At 42.4% G+C, this 21,181-nt stretch overlaps 2 protein-coding genes across 2 annotated transcripts in view; one reads left to right on the top strand and one right to left on the bottom strand.

Moving 5' to 3' along the window:
- The window catches only part of IFT74 (intraflagellar transport 74), a 176,534-nt gene that overhangs the window by 32,056 nt on the left and 123,297 nt on the right, over nt 1-21,181 (top strand). Inside the window, exon 8 of the mRNA XM_077475147.1 lies at nt 4,009-4,070. Within this exon, the coding sequence (XP_077331273.1) occupies nt 4,009-4,070 (62 nt within the window). The remainder of the gene's footprint in view (nt 1-4,008; nt 4,071-21,181) is intronic.
- LRRC19 (leucine rich repeat containing 19) overlaps nt 3,397-21,181 on the bottom strand; it is a 36,841-nt gene continuing 19,056 nt past the window's right edge. Inside the window, exons 4-5 of the mRNA XM_077475148.1 lie at nt 17,137-17,361; nt 3,397-9,916 (exon numbers count right to left, since the gene is read on the bottom strand). Coding sequence (XP_077331274.1) covers nt 9,600-9,916; nt 17,137-17,361 — 542 coding nt within the window. The 3' untranslated portion in view covers nt 3,397-9,599. The remainder of the gene's footprint in view (nt 9,917-17,136; nt 17,362-21,181) is intronic.

The following is a 21,181-nucleotide window of genomic DNA, read 5'->3' as shown; positions in this document are numbered from 1 at the left end:
AAGCCTATCCTGCTTCTAACTAACACTGTTTTACTTCCTCCATCAGCTCATCCCCCCACAGCTATTACCTTTGGTATCAATTGACCCTTCCTTTTAGATGGTAAGCTATAATGAGCAAGGCCCTCTGATTCCTCTTGTACCAAATTGCAATGTAACTGTAATGTCTGCCTTCATTTTGTTAAGAACTGCGCAAACTTTTGGCGCTATATAAATCATGTATTTATAATAATAATGATAATACCCTGTGAGTGTGTCATGGTGCCAGGAATAGTGTTGTCACATCATCCCTCTAAAACTGAACACATATACATTTTACAAGTTATGTTACTGATGAATATAGTTAATCTACTTTATCTGTATTAATCAGCCCGAGAGTGTGTTTCATTCATATTCAACTCGTTTTAAACAGGTGACACCCCCTAGTTGGGATGCAGCACCCAGCTCCCTCTACACTCCGCATCTCCCCCTTCCATAGTTTTCAGGGAAACATGTATTCCTGACTATATGTCAAACCCTGATGAAACAGTGGGCAGAACAGAGAGGACTAATGCCGCGTACACACGGGCGGACTGTATGGCGTACTTAGTCCGTCTAAACACATTTCAGCGGACAGTCCGCTCGTGTGTGGGCTTCAGCGGACTTTTTCAGCGTGCAGTCCGGCGTACTAAGTATTTCGGATTTTTCGAAATTCTGTCCGTCATACTTTGGTTTCAGCGGACAATCCGCTCGTCAGTATGCTAGTTCGAAGGACTAAGAATGGCGCATGCCCAGAAAGGATTTACACGGCGGAAGGGTGCTTTGCTGTGTATTGGACTTCCTATTTCTAGTCCCGTCGTACGTGCTGTACATGTCATCGCGCAAGCTTGCGACGGACTGTTTGTGCATCCGTGTGTGGTCAAGGCCGTTCAGTCGAAAGTATGACGGACTGTCCGTCGGATTGTATGACGGACTAAGTACGCCATACAGTCCGCTCGTGTGTACGCGGCATTAAAGACAACACAAGGGGGCGCCAACTAAGTGCAATATCAATGAGTTTCTTTAATGGTATTAAAAAGCCAATTGCAAATTCACATAAACAAAAGTAAAAGGAGCTTATCTGAAGCCGTTAATATAACAGAGGGGATTCCAGTAATTGTCCTCACTGACTTTACAACTACTTTTAAAGATTTGATCCTCTCAGTTCAGAAGCCAATAGAAGCTTTGAAGCGCATTACAATAGCAACAAGTCTGCCTACGGCGTGACATCATATCCATTTCTGCATTCCAGGGTGGTTGTTCTGACTTCAGAGATCGGTAGACTTGGCTTTAGACTTGGCTTTCCATCTACTGACTGCATGCTGTCGGCCCCTACATGCGGTTCTCCTAGGCAGATTGTTCTCTAGCATACTACACATGGCTGGAAATAAGCTCCTTTTACTTTTGTTTATGTGAATTCCCTGCTCTCCTTCCCCCGATATAAGGACTACAGCGGAAGGAGCTGAGATCCCTCTGACATCAGCGGGGAGGTCACATGACTGCACAGCAGTGCTGTGAAATAAGGTATTTACCTTCATAATAAAAAAAAAAACATACACACACAGTATATAATATAGCTTGCTATAACAGAGCTCAGTAATTGTGCTCAGTCAGCCAGCCACACAAAATAGTGATGGGAGGGGAGGAGATCGGCTCTCACACCAGACTATTGAGCTGACAGGCAGGGAGGGAGGAGGAGAAGGAGAGACTCTAAACAGTGGGTGACGGAAGGATGTAAACGGACCACAGTTTTATGGATTAGCAGCCGTGATTACTGCGGTCAGCACACCTAGGGGGACATAGGAACAGGCAGGATCAACCAGGTACTTTACAGCATAGAATGGGACAAATGACACTGCCGATGCACTATGCTGTTTATCGCGTCTTAACCGCTTTAAAGGAGCAGCATTATGTCTACTGACGGCTGCACCATCACACCTTCCTAATTATGGTGAGTATTTCATTTTAGAGAGGGGAGCCATAAAACATTTCCTGAAGAATTTAGCAGCAAAATTACGTAAGAATGTGTAACAAAGTTGGGCACATTAATGTTTTTTTTTATCCATAAACCACTGGGGGCCATGAAGAAGGAGCAGGAGAAATGCTTGCAGCCCATAAAACACTAGTTTGACGTGTTGGATTTATGGCAAAGTGACAGGACATAATAGGCTTTTCACCTGCTAATCTTAACTTCAGGAAGGATTTACCCCTTTCAGTTAAAGCGTTGTTTTAACTGACAATTGTGTGGTCCTGCGATGTGGCTCCCAAACAAAATTGACATCTCCCCCCACAAATAGAGCTTTCTTTTGGTGGTATTTGATCACCTTTGCCGTTTTTTTTTTTTTGCGCTATAAACAAAAAAAGAGTGACGATTTTGAAAAAAAACGCATTATTGTTTACTTTTTGCTATAATAAATATCCCCAAAAATATATTAAAAAAACAAAAAACATTTTTTTTCCCCTCAGTTTAGGCTGATACGTATTCATCTACATATTTTTGGTAAAAAAAATCGCAGTAAGAGTTTATTTGGTTTGCTCAAAATTTATAGCATCTACAAAATAGGGGATAGTTTTATGTCATTTTTATAATTTTATTTTTTTACTAGTAATGGCGGCAATCAGCGATTTTTATTGGGACTGCGGCATTATGGCAGACACATTGGATGCTTTTGGATCTATTTTGGGACCATTCACATTTATACAGTGATCAGTGCGATTAAAAATGCACTGATTACTGTGTAAATGTGACTGGCAGTGAAGGGATTAACACTAGGTGGCGCTGTAGAGGTTAAGTGTGTCCTAGGGAGTGATTCTAACTGTGGGTGGGGAGGGGCTGTGTGTGACACATCACTCAGCACCGCTCCCGATTACAGGGAGCGGTGATCAGTGACAGTGTCACTAGGCAGAATGGGGAAATGCTTGTTTACATTAGCATTTCCCCGTTCTTCCTCTCTGTGAAACGATCGCGGGTATCCCCGCAGACATCGAGTCCGCGGGACCTGCGGTCTGACTCGTGGAGCTTGCGGCAGGTGCGCGCGTGTGCCTGCCATGCAGGCCTCATGAGATCACGTACATTAACGTGATTTCACGCATCGGAGCCAACCTGCCGCATGAAAAGCTGTGATGGCTGGTCCTCAAGTGGTTAAACTACTGTATATCTAAACATGAAGAAGCTTACAAGTACTTAAATGTGGTGGCTTCAATAATTTTCCTAAGCCTCTAAATAAGACAGTTCCTTCCTAAGGTGGCTACGCTAACTTCACTGTGTCTATGTTGGAAGCCTTGGCTGTCACCCATGTTCAGAATTCAATCATGTTTTCCTCTCCATCTCCATCACATGGGGCTTTGAGGATTATCAGTTTATGGAAAATGGCTAAGAAGGAAGATACCATTGTTTATTGATTTTATTCAGCTCACAAGAAGTAACAAGGACACTTTATTTCTGGCAAGATCATCGGGTATTTTCTCTACTTGTCGAACATGTTCTTGGCCTGAAAAATGAAAACTAATTACATTACAATTACAAATAATTACCTATTACTTCCTGGGTATAGATATGCTTTAAGATTTCATTCCTCTGTCATTTCAGTCAGAGCAGAGTCTATCTGCTTCTGTCACCGAGTTAAATGTCTAGTCTCACTCCCTTCAGTATTTGTATTAGGCTGCATCCACACATAAACGTGGGCGGAATCTCCACGATTCTGCACTGCGATTTCAAATGGCTGCAAAATGCAGGACACGATTGCAATGCCATTACTTCTAATGGCACCCCCAATTGTGTGGCAAATCGCAACACGCGAAGCTGACGTCCTGTGTTTGCAGCCATTCGATCATGTGTGAATGCAGCCTCAATGGCAACACTTTCTGTTACTCTGTATTACTGGATTATTACTGGATTATCACACTATTTTATCATTAAAGCATACAGTTTAATAGTTTTTAGTTCTGTGTTGTTTTAAATCCTTATGTATAACAAACGTTCTGTCTTTATAGCTGAAAGCTCAGAATGATCGAGAATCCCAAAGTATCGATATTATTTTCACAGAGCGTCAAGCGTGAGTACTCCTAATAAGATTTCTCGGACAAAAGGAATGTAGATTGATTAGCTGGGAGACATTATGTAAATTGAATAAAGATTTCTCATGTAACAGGAAATGGCTGTTCAATTGCAATGTGGTATACTTCTTGGTTTTTTTTGTGTTTTTTGTTTTTTGTTTTTTTTGCTTTTGTGTTTTGTTTTTAACAAGTTTTAATAGATACTGAGATTAGCTCTTTTTATTTAGCAGAATGATCCTGTATTTTCAGATGGTTTAGACCAGGGATCTCAAATTGGCGGCCTGTGGGAGTCATGCTTGTAACTGTCAGTCTTGCAATGCTTCATGGGACTTGTAGTTTTTCAACAGCTGGAGGGCCGCCAGTTTGAGACCCCTGGTTTAGACACATTTTTGTTTATGATGTTAAATTGCAATACTAAAATGTTGCATGCAATATCACTGGCCAATCTGCACTAAGTTTTGGACAGAGTGGAGATAGATTGGAACACCTATATTAGATTGTTATTGCTGTCTGTGCCTACCATTATCAGTAGAAGTAAAAGAAAATCCCACATTTTGGGTTGTGCCCAGAAAAGTAATAGAGGGGAAATATTCTAATGAGGGACACTAGTTCTGGTAACCTGGGGGGCCCTAATGGATTCTGTTAATTTGCAGGGATTTCCTCTCACTTCCAGTTTAGGCTATGGGACAGGAAGTGAAGGGAAATCTCTCCTTGCTCTATCCAAAATGGAAAGAAAACCGTTTTGCTATAGTTCTACTTTAGGCCTCATTCCCACTAGGCAGATCTGCTTCCACGGAGTCCACCTCTGTCCGTCGGCTCAGCGGTTGTTCTCTCCATTGATCTCCGCTGACTCAGCAAATGACAGGTCCCTCTCGGCTCACTGAGCGGGGAGGGGCTTGTCAAGCACCGCTGGTTTCTATGGAGATATCGGATGAAAACAGACAGCATGTCCGTTTTCATCAGATCTCACCCGATCCGATCCGACGCAGCGTCGGATCCGGACGTAGCGCCATCCATCTGCTTTTGGCGGATCAGACCGGGTCGGATGTCAGCGGACATGTCACCGCTGACATCCGTCACTCCATAGACCAGAATGGAGTGCCCCTTCTGGTCCGCCATCAAAACTGACAGATGGACCTGAACGGTCTGACAGTGTGAAAGGGGCCTAGACTTAAAGGTGAAAACCGGTGAGAACACTAAAAGGCTACATTCATGCTGCTCTGGTTAGAAAAGAGTATTCATGTTGTAAAGCGCTGCACAAACTGTTGACACTATATAAATCCTGTATTATTATTATTATTATTATTATATTAATAATAATAGCAGTGTGTTGCATTGGTAGCTGCAGCTGGACCATTCCTCTGGAGGACTGTCAGATTAGGATGGGCTAATTTACTGGGTTTTATATGAAATATCACAGTACTGAATATTTAACAAACCAGTACAGTTTTACAATTTCTTAAAGTTATTACTGTGTATGTTTGGACATAGGGCCAAACAGGGTAATTTGTAAAGTACTGTGCTTTTTTTTTGTTCTCTCTATCAGTGGCAATACACAGCATTGTGAATTTGCCAAATCTCTACAGACTCAAACGTAAACACATTAGTGTGTTACTAATTAATATGAAAGTAATGCTTGTGCCTGAAAATCTGGAGGTTTGATGATTGGAAACACATTTGTTCAGTTCTAGTGGCTCCTTGGACTTCACAATCACATTGTTGTTTCTTTTCACTTCTTCATTCTGCACTTAGCTTTCCTAGAAGGCAATTGAAGTATGAATGTGTTAATGATCACAGTCTCAAACCTATGGGCTCCTTGAGTGTTGGTTGTTGCTTTTGTTGTTATTAGGTCTCTCCTTTCTGTCCCTGGCTAATAACACACACCTCATCACTTATATTGTGAATATGGCTGATGGTTTTGCTTTAAACTGGCCGTACAAGCTGAATAAATGTACTGAACCAACACTTACAGTAGATGGTAAACTAGGTACACTGCGATGCCTGCACATTGGTTAAAGTTCTTGTGGAGACTGAAAACCTGAACACTCCGATATGCAAGTGGAAAACCGCTTTGGCAGTTGCCAACTCTGGCCTACCACCCGAGGGCATGCCATGTAAGGGACAGCCCTGGTATAATGAGCCTTATCAGAGAGTGACTACTGTGTGACTAGCTTTCATAAAACCTTGCTTTCAATTGTAGAGCTGTGCAGAGAAGCTTCTGGCTCATGTCCCCTCAAAAAGACAGAAATACGATGGCAAAATAGACTGAGGAGCATCCCTACACAGCTCTGCGTGTACTGGCAAACTGAGCAATCACCACAAGGCAGCAATATGGGCATCCACTACAATTTTACTGCAAGAGAAATGCCAGTGTTCTTAAAGTGGTTCTAAAGGCATAAGGCTTTTCTAACCTTTAAAGGAGAAGCATAGCCAAAGCTCATTTGGCTGTACTTCTCCTGTGGATCACAGGAGTACAGTTCATTTTGCACTCCTGTGACCCGTTTTCAGTAGAGAGCAGTCTGAAGTCCACTCTCCAGTGACGTCACTGATGTCAGTCCAGGCACAATGGACTGTGGGAGTCTGGATCCGCCAGGTTCCTGGATTGACACCCATCTCACCACCTCAGTGATCCGCTGAGAGACTGAGCTGGCCGCTCCCGCCCCTCCACAATCCAGCGCTCCAATGAGCGAGGAGGGAGCAAAGCAGAGAGCTGTGACTGACAGTCTACAGCTCTCCGCTCGGGTAGCTCTGAAAACAAAGCGAACTGCGATGTTCGATCACTCGGTTCTTGGTGTAGAGGCACTAGGGGGACAGATGCAGCATCGGAGCGTCCACCTAGGTTAGTATGAATCTGAAAAAAAAAATCCCTGCACACCTAAGGGTAAAATAAATCAAAATTGCCTAAGCTTACTTTTGCAATTTTGACATGTGTTAGTAAAACCATGCATATCATCACAACTACTTTGTGCATCAAGGTGGGTTATACCTTGTTTTTTTTCAGGACAAATTGGACTTTTATATGGTAGTAAATAGTTATGGATATCTCCTTGATTTTTTTTTTTTTGTTATCAATAGAAACTGCCCCAAAATAGTAAAAAAAAAAATATATATATATATTTTTTTATTTATCTGTATATTTCTTGTTACTACCATAACCTACCACCAACAAAACAACCCAAAATAATTTTTCCTACTCCTGATGATCACAAAGATACCACACATGTGTATGTTATTAGTAGGCCGACACTAACTGAAAAAAATTCCTGTCCAAAATATACTGACCCTGACCCTGACCCTGACCTTGACCCAAACACTAACCCTAGCACTGACCTAGATCAAAGGTTGATCTAGGTATTTTTTTTTATTTATTTATTTAATTTACAGTTTTTTGTTTTTTTCTTTCCGCAAGGAACCAGAATCGGGAGATCTGGGTCTTGATCGTTAGTACAGGGCCCGGTGAGACACCAGTCTCTGTGCTGGGAGAAACACATATATGCGGCCCCATGTAAAAAAAAAAAAAAAAGCCCAGTGCAGTGAGGCTGCATATATGTGTTATGTCGGCATGAAGGGGTTAATGCATTTTCTACATTAAGGTAAAAACACCTTCCAATATCCGCTCCCCCTCTAAATACCTATGTGTGTCCTCTTTCTATCCAGCGTGGTACATATGTGCAGCAGTGCTGCGCTCGCTCTCCCTCTTCTCACAGGACACAGAGGCAGCAGCGGGACCCATTGGCTCCTGCTGCTGTCAATCAATTCATGTGAAGGGGGTGCTAGGGGTGGGACCGAGCAGGGCTGTGTGTGTCTGTGGACGCACACAGCCTGGCTCAGGTGCGCCCCACAGCACACAGCTTGCTATGGGGGCACTGGGAGAAGAGAAGGAGCGGGGTGCATCGGTGGGGGACCCCAGAAGAGGAGGCAGAAGACTGTTCTGTGCAATACCAAATAAGTATAACATGTATATTATTTTAAGAAAAAAAACACTTGAAGCAGGTCATACATGGATAATTCATCCTAAAAAAAAAAAAAAAAACAGATTCCTCTAGCCACGCTTAACAGCACAGCAAATCTCCCACTGTGAATGTGTTTTGGTCAAAAAAATTTCAGTTGGCTTCATCAACTCAAATTGATCAAATGATCAACTTTTGATGTTTGCGAATTGGCCAACATTTTAACATTGAATGGCCAGCTGTAGGAGGCACATGCATTTACTATATCTGGTCTCCCACAGTACAGAGAACATGGAAATGCAAATATTTTACTAAATATAAACTGCTAAATGCCTTTTCTCATCAGCCATATATAGCAGTCTTGTAACTTCTATCAGTGTCTGGTTAAATCTTGTAGACGTTTTCATTCTACTCTGACTGTCCTATGAGGTTACAGGATCTCTGACCCTCTGTCTGGACAGTGCTGATTAGCCCTGTGCTGATCACATGCACCCTCCCAAAAAAAAAAAAACTATCAATATACACCAAACTGAGTATGTGCAGAGTTACTCCAAAGCTGCTGTGCTATCAGGAGATGGATTGGGGACAGTAAAAGTAGGGGAGGATCAGGGAAGAAAGGATCAAACAGTCTTTTTACACAATACAGAGGATTATCCCCTTGGGTTTCACAGTGAGTATAACAAGCATGCGCTTTACTGCATATACAGACTGAATTTACTGTTGTGGTTTTAGTAACACTCAGAATTTCTGGCAGATTTGTGTAGTAAACAAGCAAGAAACTTTGCCTTTGTGCAAGAGTTTCCTCTAATAAGGAGTGGCCATTGCAGCTCTCTCTATGTGCAGGGTGACTTGTCAGCCTGTAGTGGGTGGGTCTGCTGAATCAACCATGTGCAGCACAATGATGATGTCACTACTAGGTAATATCTGAGCTTGCAAGGGCATTTGGTGCACACAAAATATATTTATTTCCATTTTGGTTATTGAGGAATATATTTAAATAAACGTTTTTCGTCTGAAGTTCGTCAATGCTGACAAAGTTTTTTTTTTGTATTATTTACATTTTTTATTATGTTTTCAAGTGACCTTCTCCTGTGCTTATACTTTTTACATTTTCATGTACACCTTTTTATATACTTGAATTAGCTTTATTTTGCTTCTTTTTTTTTTTTTTAAAGTTAGTTACAAGTGCAAAGCTACCTGGTTATACATTATACATAAGAAACGGGCACTGCTGCATTAGTACAGTGCTTGCCAACATATTTTGTGGTTTGTGATAAAGTGTTTTTTATGAACAAGCAATCTTTTTCATCTGTTTGATTTCCTCAATGACTTGTAGTAAAAAAAGTCTCAAAGGTCCTGTTCTCAGTTTATATAAAAGAAAGTATAATTGTATTAAAGCACGAAAAATGGCTGATGGATAATAAACTCCCAGGAAGCCATTTGGCCATAGACCAGAGCAAATAACCATATTTTTCTGTGGGATAACAATATATTAAAATCTGTTATTTTTTTATATACTTCTTGACAAGGAAGCATTTGTCATGTATGTACAAAATCTCTGTAGTGTATGATCTCATTTTAACTCAACTCTAGTCTCATATCCTTTTCATCAATGTATTTATCTTCTATAAATCCATCTTCTTCGGGCACAAAGGAGTGTGTTTGTTCGAAGACCACCACCGTTTCGTCTTCATCTTGGCGTTTATCATTTGTGCTCATGTCAAAGTCTACGTTGAATTCTTCCTCAAACATGTAGGGTTCTTCTTCCTTGAGACGATGGTGATTGTAACTTAGCAAGAAGTCATACCATCTGGGGAACTTGATTGCAGCTATTATCAGTAGGATGGTGACAATCCCAACAATCACCACTCCCACAAGGAATCTCCAACTGTTTCCTATTAAAGGAAAATATATATATATATATATCTGAGCAATGGGATTGAGTTAATTTATACAGTGTACATTATAAGCATTTCCCACAATTATTTAGATTCTATTACGGCTAGTTTACACTTGCTTCAGAACAAGGCCTCGGACAGGCTTTGTTAAAGCTCTCTGAACGCTAGTCAAAGATCCTGTCTCTAAATAAAATGGTTAGCTTGCAGTCCTGTTTACACCTTACTTTTACTTTGCTTTGGCTTTGCTTCAAAAATTAAATGCCATGTAGCTTTAGTGGTGCCTCAAAGCATCTTCAAAGCCTCCATAGAAGTCTATAGCAAAGCTTGCTTGAAGCCCCACTGAAGCCTCACCAAAGCCTTTATCGAAGCACCAAGCAAAAGCAAGGTGTAAACAGGACTGTAAGTGTAAGCTAACCATTTTATTTAGTGACAGGAGCTTTGACTGGTGTTCAGAGAGCTTTAACAAAGCGTGTCCAAAGCCATGTTTTGAAGCAAGTGTAAACTAGCCCTTAGGGCTCATTTACTCACATGATGTTTATTGAATTAAAAAAAAAATGTATTGGAAAAAAAAGGGCTCATCTATACTTGTTTTGGCTTTAACCAGGCTTCAGACAGGCTTTGGTAAAGCTCTCTGAATGATAGTCAAAGCTCCTGTCACTAAATAAAATGGTTAGTTTACAGTCCTGTTTACACCCACTTTTGCTTTGCTTCAAAAATGATACCCCATGTAGCTTTAGTGGTGCTTCAAAGCCTCCATAGAAATCTATATGGCAAAGCTCGATTGAAGCCTCACCGAAGCCTTACCGAAGCACCAAGCAAAAGCAGGTGTAAACAGGACTGTAAGCTAACCATTATATTTAGTGACAGGAGATTTGACTGGCGTTCAGAGAGCTTTAACAAAGCATGTCCGAAGCCATGTTTGAAAGCAAGTGTAAACTAGCCCTTAGGGTTTTCTTAATTGTACATCATGGGACCCAGTGCTATAGTAATTACTATGTGGGTTATAGGCCACCTTCAGGTGATGGACCCTGGCGCACCGTAAACAGGAAGTTGCCTCCCTATATAACCCTTCCCATACATTGGGGTATATTCACTCATTGTGTTTGCGAGCGCTATATTTATTTTTACATGTTTTTCAAGTGATTAGCACTTTGTGTGTAGCAGCTGCATTTTTATTTTATTTATCTATATTATTTAATTAGTTTTTTCATACATCATTTAGCGTGAGTTTATATATTTAGTCTATATTTTTTACTAATCCAATCAGTTGTCTCCATCCTACAAGGAGGAGAACTTTTGGCATCAATCGGCATCAAGGATGCATACCTCCATGGACCTATTTCCCCACTCACCATAAATATCTACTTTTCAAGGTAGAAAATCTTCATTTGCAGTTTGTAGCTCTGCTTTTCGGTCAAGCTACTGCACCTTGAGTGTTTACAAAAGATTCTGCCCCCTCCTCTAGCCAGATTAAGGGCTCAAGGTATAACGATTATAGCTTACCTAGATGATCTGCTCTTGATAGACCGGTCGGCAGCCCGCTTAGACCAAAGTATGGTCACCACAGTCAACTACCTGGGATAGCTAGGTTGGATTCTCAACCTAGAGAAAGCTTCCTTAAAACCATGGAGGAGGGTATTCTTGCCTCCGGCAAAGATCAGCGCCATAAAGGAACTGATTCAGGTGGTCAAAGCACAGAAAAATCCTTTGATTTGGCTTTGCATGAGGTTGTTGGGAAAGATGGTGGCTTCATTCGAGACCGTTCCTTATGCTCCTTTTAATTTGAGGCTGCTGCAAAACAGTATCCTATCGGCTTGGAACAAGAAGGTCCAAGCTTTAGATTTTCCAATGTGTCTGACACCAAAGGTGTGCCGGAGCCTCAGTTTGTGGTTGATAACCAAAAATCTGCAAAAGGGAAAATCGTTCCTACCAGTTCCCTGGAAAGTGGTAATAACATATGCCAACCTTTTTTTAGTTTGGGGAGCAGTCCTGGAAGAGGCAGCTGTCCAAGAGAAGTGGTCCAGATCAGAAATGACCTTACCCATTAACATTCTAGACATTCGGGCAGAGCGCTTGGCACTGAGGGCCTGGACGTTCAGTTTAAGGAATTGTCCTGTCAGGATCCAATCCGACAATGCCACAGCAGTGGCCTATATCAATCACCAAGGGTGCACAAGAAGTTGTGCAGCCCAGAGAGAGGTGAATCATATCCTATCTTGGGCAGAAAACAATGTACCTTGCCTATCGGCAGTCTTCATTCTGGGAATAAAAAATTGGCAGGCGGACTATTTGAGTCACCAGCAGTTGTTTGCGGGACAATGGTTCCTTCACCCCAATATCTTCCTGGCAATATGTCAAATATGGGGGATCCCAGACGTAGATCTGTTTGCATCCAGGTTCAACAAAGAGATTGCCAACTTTGTGTTAAGAACAAAGGATCCGCTAGCATGCGGAACAGGTGCCTTGGTGTTCCCGCGGAATCAGTTTTCACGGTCGCATTTTCCGATGAAAAGCTCTCAGCGATCTTTTTCTGGCTGGAATTCCGATCGCGTGTACGTGTCATAACACTGCCCATAGAGGAATCTAAATTCGGCCAGGTCAGCAGGGACTGGCTGAAGTTCGATCCATCAATGGCTGTTCCCGCTAGAGTGAAGTTGATCTAACAATCGGCTTCTGTCAAACTTTAAGGTTGTAAAACTTTCCATCGAAAATTGCTGAAGGACTCTGTTCAGTCAATGTAGACTGAAACTGTTTGTCAAACAAGTGAAATTGCTGAATGTGCTTATTTTTATGAGCACAAATATATTAGCTCTTAATATGTCTCCACAACACTGCAAGGGTTAAATTTTTGTTTATCCTGTGAGGAGGGAGCAGGGGGTGTGGCCAAGCAGAGTTCTGCGTCCCTATGCACACAAGCGGCCTGACTCAGGAGCGTGCCCGCACGCATCGCCCAAACTTCTTTTGGGTGACAGGAGACCCACAAATCTGTTTGTGTGACAATAGCAGCAAAACCACGATGCGATCGGGGTGCTATTAGAAGTGATGGGGATCGCAGGTGTGTCCAACGATTTGCGCCAATTCCGGATCACTGTCAGAATGTTGTGATTCCATCCGAGACACCTAGATGTGAACGGAGCCTTAGGCTTCATGCTTTTGCTGTTTTTTTTTTGCCCACGCTCCTAAACTCAACTCCATAATAGCATATGTGTCCGTGTACACACAGACTTTTAGCAGAGTTTAGGAGCTGCTGCTGTTAGATGAGGTTCAACTTCCCTTTCTTGAATGGGAAAGAATCACGCTCAGGATATGAACGTTTTGACTGCCATGGGCATATGCAAATCGTGGCTTGGCCACTGTAAATCTAGGCCAAATCTACATGAAGCCTTTTTTTTTATGCCTTTTAAAATTTGGCAAGATGTTAAGATTTACGTTGAAGATGAATAGCATTTTTTTTTCTCAGAAAAATGTAACCTATGCGATTAAGAAAACAATTCTTCGTCTGTCCTATCCAGAACTTTCTGTCCTTCCATCAACCTGCTGATCACCCCTTCCCAGGAGTGTTACTTTTGATAGTATGGTGTGCATGCATGATCCTATAAGCAAAATCTGTCTAAAACAACCCTCCCTTTTTTTTTAACCACCTCCCGCCCAAGGTACATCCCAGGACATCCTTGACTTTGAGCGGGTATATCTGAAAGATGCCTGCAGCTACAGGCATCATTCAGATATCAGCTTTTTCAGCCGGTGATTCCCTACACCATAAGAACGATCATAGTGGCTGTTCCGCTGCTTGATTATTTTTACAGTTGTCCCCCCTCACCGCCCTCTGGTGCTTATACCAACTCATCGCTTCCATCGATGAGTCAGAGACAGGATCCGCCGGCCCCAGATGTTGACCATAGAGATTTCTGGTGGGCCAGATGGTCGCCAGAGTCTCTATGATCGTTTGGAGGCAAGGGCGCGATGTTATGATGTCATGCCCAGCCTCTACATTTAAATGAATGGCGCCGCCTCGGCTGGGAAGCCCTGATCATTTTTTTTATTTTTATTACAGGCTTCCCAGCCTAGAGGTTAGATGTGGGGTCTTATTGACCGGGGACCGATCATGCCATATTCCTATTACAACTTGTAATAGGAATAAAAGTGATCAAAATTATTATTATTTTTTTTTTAAAGTGTCAAACTAAAAAAAAAGTCAAATTAACAATAAAAAAAAAAAGCGTCCCTGTCCCCGTGTGCTTGCACACAGAAGCAAACGCATATGTAAGTCTCGCCCACATATGAAAACGGTGTTCAAACCACACATGTGAGATATATTGGATCAAGAGAAATAATTCTAGCCCTAGAACTCCCCTGTAACTCAAAACATGTAACCAGTAAACATTTTTAAAGCTTCGCCTATGGGGATTTTTAAGTACCTAAGTCTGCCGCCATTCCACAAGCGTGTGCAATTTTGAATGCGTGGCATGTTGGTTATCTATTTACTCGGCATAACTTCATCTTTCACACTATGTAAAAAAATTGGGCTAACTTTAATGTTTGTTTTTGTTTTGTTTTTTAAGCATGAAACAGTTTTTTTTCCAAAAAAACAAGTTTGAAAAAAAAAATACTATGCGAGATAAAAAGTTGCAACGACCGCCATTGTATTCTCTATGGTCTTATTAGCTAAAAAAAATATATATAATGTTTGGGGGTTCTATGTAATTTTCTAGCAAAACAATTATGAATTTTACATAGTAGGAGAGAAATGTCAGAATTGGTCTGGGTGGGAAGTGGTTAAACATTATTCATTATAAGTAAATCATTTTGGAGATAGTGGAGGTGGAGCAGATAATGGATCAACTTGGATCATGAACTTGAATTGCTGCTTCTTTTAACCAGATAGACCACCAGGTGGCACTGTAAATACAGTCTCAGATCACAGTTGTGAATGCATGGTTAGGTAGAAAAGGCCAAGTGGGTGTCCTCTTAAAAATGTTAATTTTACTGGATACATTAAACTTAATGTATTTTTTATGTCTAGTAAACTATGTGCTATTTTCATACTATGTCATTGAAGACTAAAAAAAAAAAAAATCAGTGAACTACTCCCTTCTTTCCTTATCTTTATTGCTGCCCTGATAAGGATAGGTTGGGTCTAACAAACCTGTTCACACGACATGCAGCCACCGATTATGAAATGTTGCCTAACTATGCTGACTATAAAACAAAGATGTGAATTACACAAGAGCACCTAGTATTTTATTGGTACATTGACCTCCAGGATATTTTTTGCTTACTTACTGACTACAGCAGAATGTACACTAGAAGATATTTCTTATTGTTCATTGAGTGAGAAAGTGTTTTATATTCATGAACTGCCCCCTGCAAAAGATTTGACACTAGGGACAAATAACTGAGACCAGCCCCTAGAGACCCTTAACCAACAGAGGTATGTTGCACGGGGCCATCATTGTAATGCGAGGGGGGGGGGGGGTGCATGGGTAGCTTTGGCTGCCCTGATCCTCCTAGAGCCCCCAGATCCCTTTAGTTTCATGCACCCCACCGAGCCCACCTCCCAGTTTACCTCCCCTCTTTCATTCCACTGACGGATTACTTCTCAGAATAACATAACCGATGCAGGGGCATTTTTCCCTTTCAGTGACGAAACCGATGAAGGGACATTTTTGCTTCCAATGACGCCACAGACAGAAAAACATTTTTTCTTTCAGTGACACCACAGATGCAAGGAAATTTTTTCCTTCCAGTGACACCAACAAGATAGTGGCGTTTTCCTTTCAGTTACACCACAGATGCAAGGACATTTTTTTCCTTCCAGTGACACCAACAAGATAGTGGCGTTTTCCTTTCAGTGACACCACAGATGCAAGGACATTTTTTTCCTTCCAGTGACACCAACAAGATAGTAGCGTTTTCCTTTCAGTGACACCACAGATGCAAGGACATTTTTTTCCTTCCAGTGACACCAACAAGATAGGGGCGTTTTACTTTCAGTGTCACCACAGATGCAAGGACATTTTTTTCCTTCCAGTGACACCAACAAGATAGTGGCGTTTTCCTTTCAGTGACACCACAGATGCAAGGACATTTTTTTCCTTCCAGTGACACCAACAAGATAGGGGCGTTTTACTTTCAGTGACACCACAGATGCAAGGCCATTTTTTTCCTTCCAGTGACACCAACAAGATAGTGGCGTTTTCCTTTCAGTGACACCACAGATGCAAGGACATTTTTTTCCTTCCAGTGACACCAACAAGATAGTGGCGTTTTCCTTTCAGTGACACCACAGATGCAAGGACATTTTTTTCCTTCCAGTGACACCAACAAGATAGGGGCGTTTTACTTTCAGTGACACCACAGATGCAAGGCCATTTTTTTCCTTCCAGTGACACCAACAAGATAGTGGCGTTTTCCTTTCAGTGACACCACAGATGCAAGGACATTTTTTTCCTTCCAGTGACACCAACAAGATAGGGGCGTTTTCCTTTCAGTGACACCACAGATGCAAGGACATTTTTTTCCTTCCAGTGACACCAACAAGATAGGGGCGTTTTACTTTCAGTGACACCACAAACACAAGGACATTTTTCCTTGTATTGACGCCACCAATGCATGGACATTTTTCCCTCAGTGACACCACTGATGCAAGGACATTTTTCCTTCCACTGACACCAACAAGATAGGGGCGTTTTCCTTTCAGTGACACCACAAAAACAAGGACATTTTTCCTTCTATTGACACCACCAATGCATGGATATTTTTCCCTCAGTGACACCACTGATGCGGGGATATTTTTTTCCCCACTGATACTAATGCAGGGGAATTTATTCAGGGAATTTTTTTTTTTTCCCAGTAACAACACAGGGACATTTTTCCTTGCCCCTTGCTCCTACACCTACACCTACACCTACACCTACACTTTTCTTAACTCAACAAATACTGTCTAACTTTAGGGTGAATTGAGTAAATCGGGGGAAAACAAAATGTCCTTCATTATATATCATTTATAGAACATATACTGTGAATAATTCCATATATAACACTGGCTAAACTAAATTCTGTACGACACACGGTGTCACGGCCATTAATGTAGAGTGCTGATTTGTAAAAACGCACATAACACACACATAACAAAATAACTGATGTTGGTGTAAACTAGTTAGAGCCTCTTTCTGGTATGCAACCATGTTGATATTCTGCAAGGCCAATTGGCATACCTGTAGTAGGTGCAGTGATCGTTCCATTGATTACAGTACTAGAATTCACATTGCTCACAGTAGGCTGAAGAGCAGTTGTAGGACTTTTAGAGTAAGTCGTTTCTGTAGTGCTGCTTGGGTTTCCACTGTCATTGCACTGATGCATGTCTGGGGAAGTCAGGATTGCTTTGATTGTGTAATTTTTCATGTTCTCTGGTGTATCACACTTGGTGATGTCCTCATTTTCTGCAAAGAAAATAAAATGTCAGTTACTTAAAGTATTAAAGTAGAACTATATGTAAACTTTTTTTTTTTTTGAATAGGGTTAAGGAGGGTTTAAACCCCTGTCAGTTTTTTTAAGTTATCTGTGTCTCATTGGAAAGATTTGCCTTCACTTCCTATCTCTTAGCCAAAACAGAAAGTGGGATGAAATCTCTCCAAAGTGAGGGAATCTCTGGTTGTCAACAGCAGCAACAAAACGAAACTTGTCAGCTGACAGGGACGCTGGTGAGGTCCCTCTTCCGCTAGAGCAGGGGCCGCCCCAACCAGTGGCCCGGGGGCCACATGTGGCCCGCGGAGCCCTCTGATGTGACCCGCGACCTCCTGCTCTCGGATGGGCATTTGACAAGCCCAGAACGCAGGTTGCCAACCCACCATCCCAGAGCATCAGTGTTGTGAATGAAGCCGGCGGTAGAGAAAGCAAGAAGAGCCACATAAGCTGATGGTTCCTGTATAGCGCCAGCTCCTGTCACAATCGATACCAAATGCACTCTGCCTGGGACAGCAACAGCCGGGGAAAACTGAATGGAAGACTGTTATTGAAGGTGTGTTTGTTACTGATATCAGTGTATATATGGGCATATCTGTTCTTCAGTGGTTACAAGGCTGCTGTTAAATTAATCCTGCACCTGCAGGTTACCTGCACTGAGCCATAGACTTCTGTTATTACCTGGGGGTTTGGTGAGCTTTTCAGAAAGTGCACTATACCATCAGGATATAATAGAAGTCTATGGCAAAGTGGCATCTAACCTGCAGGAAAGCCACAGGTGCGCATGGTGCATCAGGTTGAAAGCAGCCTTAGGACCCAATCGGACCCTCTATTCACCTCTTACCTTCAATCCGATACGCTAAAAAACAAAAGGGGAACCGTCCCCTTCCATCAGATTGAATTGAAGGGCCAATAGAGTAGCATGGGCTGTGTCCATATCCGTTCTGCATATGCAGCATAGATACAGACCTATCATCCGCCCATTACACTTATTTTGGCCCGTGACCGGTTACCAAGACGCTTAGGCCGCGTACACACGCGGGGACTGTTCGCTCAACTTTGTCCGTCAAACAGTTTCAGCGGACAGTCCGCTCAAAATTAGCATGGACGGACTTGGCCACACACGACGAACGAACAGTCCGCTGAAACCGTGCACGATGACGTGAACGGCACGTACGACGGTACTAGAAAACGACGTCCTATACACTGCAATGCAAACTTCGGCGTGTAAATCCTTTCTGAGCACGCGCGGAACTTAGTTTGACGAACAAGCCTACACACGAGGGGACTGTTCGCTGAAACAAAGTTTCAGCGGACAGTTTTTCGGAATTTCCGAAAAACTTTGTTCAGCAGACTGTCCGCTGAAACTGTCCGCTGAAAGCCCACACACGAGCGGACTGTCCGCCGAAACACTGTTCAGCGGACAAAGTTGAGCGAACAGTCCCCGCGTGTGTACGCGGCCTTAGATGGCCCTCGCTTATCAAAAGGTTGGGCACCCCTGAGCTAGAGGATTTGGCAAAGTTGGGAGATTGTAGTCACTTGCAGTGGCTTGATGAGCGAGTTTACTATCAACGCTTGTGAGTGGTTATATTTTATTTTATTTATCTTCAATAAATCTATTTTGGATAATGCACTATGCCAGTGCACCCTCTGTTTTTAACTATTTTCCACAAATCTCTGGTTGTCACCAGGGTCACCTTAAGTAGTGTCTCCATTGGAAGATTTCCCCACCTTCCTGTTCTGGGACAACCCAAAATTTTGGATTTTTTTTCAATTACAGTGATAATGGTAAACAGGACAAGGGGGAGGGAGAATCTGCTTAACCACTTAACAACCGCCCATTGCCGATTAACGGCTTCAGGGCGGTTGTTTAACTCTGAGAGGCCGTTAATTAACGGCCTCCCAGAATTCTGCTCTCGCGCGCCCCCTGGGGCACGCACACGAGATCATCCGTGACCCCGGCGCATCACTGATCACGGTAAACGGCCGCTCGTCGCAAATGACAGTGTGATCACTTGTAAACAAAACATGTTATGACGCCGGTTCCTCCCTCCCCCTCTCTGTACCGATGGGTACAGCGGAGGGGAAAGAGATCGGTGTCAGCAGCGATGTGGGCTGCATCTGCAGTGCCCACATCGCTGCTCACCGAATTTAACCCCTCAATTCCCTGAAAATACTCTGCAATACCCTGCAATACCCTGCCATTACTCTGCAGTACCCTGCCATTACTCTGCAGTACCCCCCATTACTCTGCAGTACCCCCCATTACTCTGCAGTACCCCCCAATACTCTGCAGTACCCCCCATTACTCTGCAGTACCCCCCCATTACTCTGCAGTACCCCGCCATTACTCTGCAGTACCCGCCATTACTCTGCAGTACCCGCCATTACTCTGCAGTACCCCCCAATACTCTGCAGTACCCTGCCATTACTCTGCAGTACCCCCCAATACTCTGCAGTACCCGCCATTACTCTTCAGTACCCCCCCATTACTCTGCAATACCCCCCAATACTCTGCAATACCCCGCAATACCCTGCCATAAATTGCCATACCCAGCCATACTCGGAGATACCCAGCCATACTCGGTGATACCCTGCAATACCCAGCCATAGACGCCCCCCCACCCCTAACCACCCTCCGGTGCTTCTACCAACTCGCCAGTACGATCAAAGCCAGAATCTTTTTTTTTATTTTTTTTTTTTTTTTATTTCAGGCTTCCCAGCCTAGAGGTGAGATGTGGGGTCATATTGACCCCCAGATTTCACTGTAAAGAGGACCTGTCACCCCATATTCCTATTACAAGGGATGTTTACATTCCTTGTAATAGGAATAAAAGTGATCAAAAACTTATTTTTGGGGAAAAAAATGTCAAACTAAAATAAATAAAGTAAAATGAACAATAAAAAAAAAAAAAAAAAAAAACTTTTTTAAAGCGCCCCTGTCCCCATGTGCTCGCATGCAGAAGCGAACGCATACGTAAGCCCCGCCCACATATGAAAACGGTGTTCAAACCACACATGTGAGGTATCGCCGCGAACGTTAGAGCGAGAGCAATAATTCTAGCCCTAGACCTCCTCTGCAACTCAAAACATGTAAACAGTAAAAAAAATGTAAAGCGTCGCCTATGGGGATTTTTTAAGTAGCGACGTTCGGCGCCATTCCACGGGCATGTGCAATTTTGAAGAGTGACATGTTTGATATCTATTTACTCAGCATAACTTCATCTTTCACTTTATGCAAAAATTGGGCTAACTTTACTGTTTTTTTTGTTTTTTCCCCCAAAAAAACGCGTTCGAAAAATTGCTGCGCAAATACCGTGTGAGATAAAAATTTGCAACGACCACCATTGTATTCTCCAGGGTCTTTGCTAAAAAAAAATATATAATGTTTTGGGGTTCTCTGTAATTTTCTAGCAAATAAATGATGATTTTTACATGTAGGAGAGAAATGTCAGAATTGTCCTGGGTGCTCCAGAACGCCTGATGGCGCTCCCTGCATGTTGGGCCTCTGTATGTGGCCACACTGTGTAAAAGTCTCACACATGTGGTATCGCCGTACTCGGGAGTAATAGCAGAATGTGTTTTGGGGTGTAATTTGTGGTATGCATATGCTGTGTGTGAGAAATAAGCTGATAATATGACAATTTTGTGGGGAAAAAAAAAGAAAGGAAAAAAAAAATCTTGATTTTGCAAAGAATTGTGGGAAAAAATGACAACTTCAAAAAACTCATCATGCCTCTTACTAAATACATTGGAATGTCTTCTTTCCAAAAAGGGGTCATTTGGGGGGTATTTGTA

The sequence above is a fragment of the Lithobates pipiens genome, unplaced genomic scaffold (genome assembly GCF_037356315.1).
Source record: "Lithobates pipiens isolate NorthernLeopardFrog02 unplaced genomic scaffold, aLitPip1_a1.2 Scaffold_13, whole genome shotgun sequence".
Taxonomy (NCBI): domain Eukaryota; kingdom Metazoa; phylum Chordata; class Amphibia; order Anura; family Ranidae; genus Lithobates; species Lithobates pipiens.
This window is presented reverse-complemented; position numbering and strand designations above follow the sequence as displayed.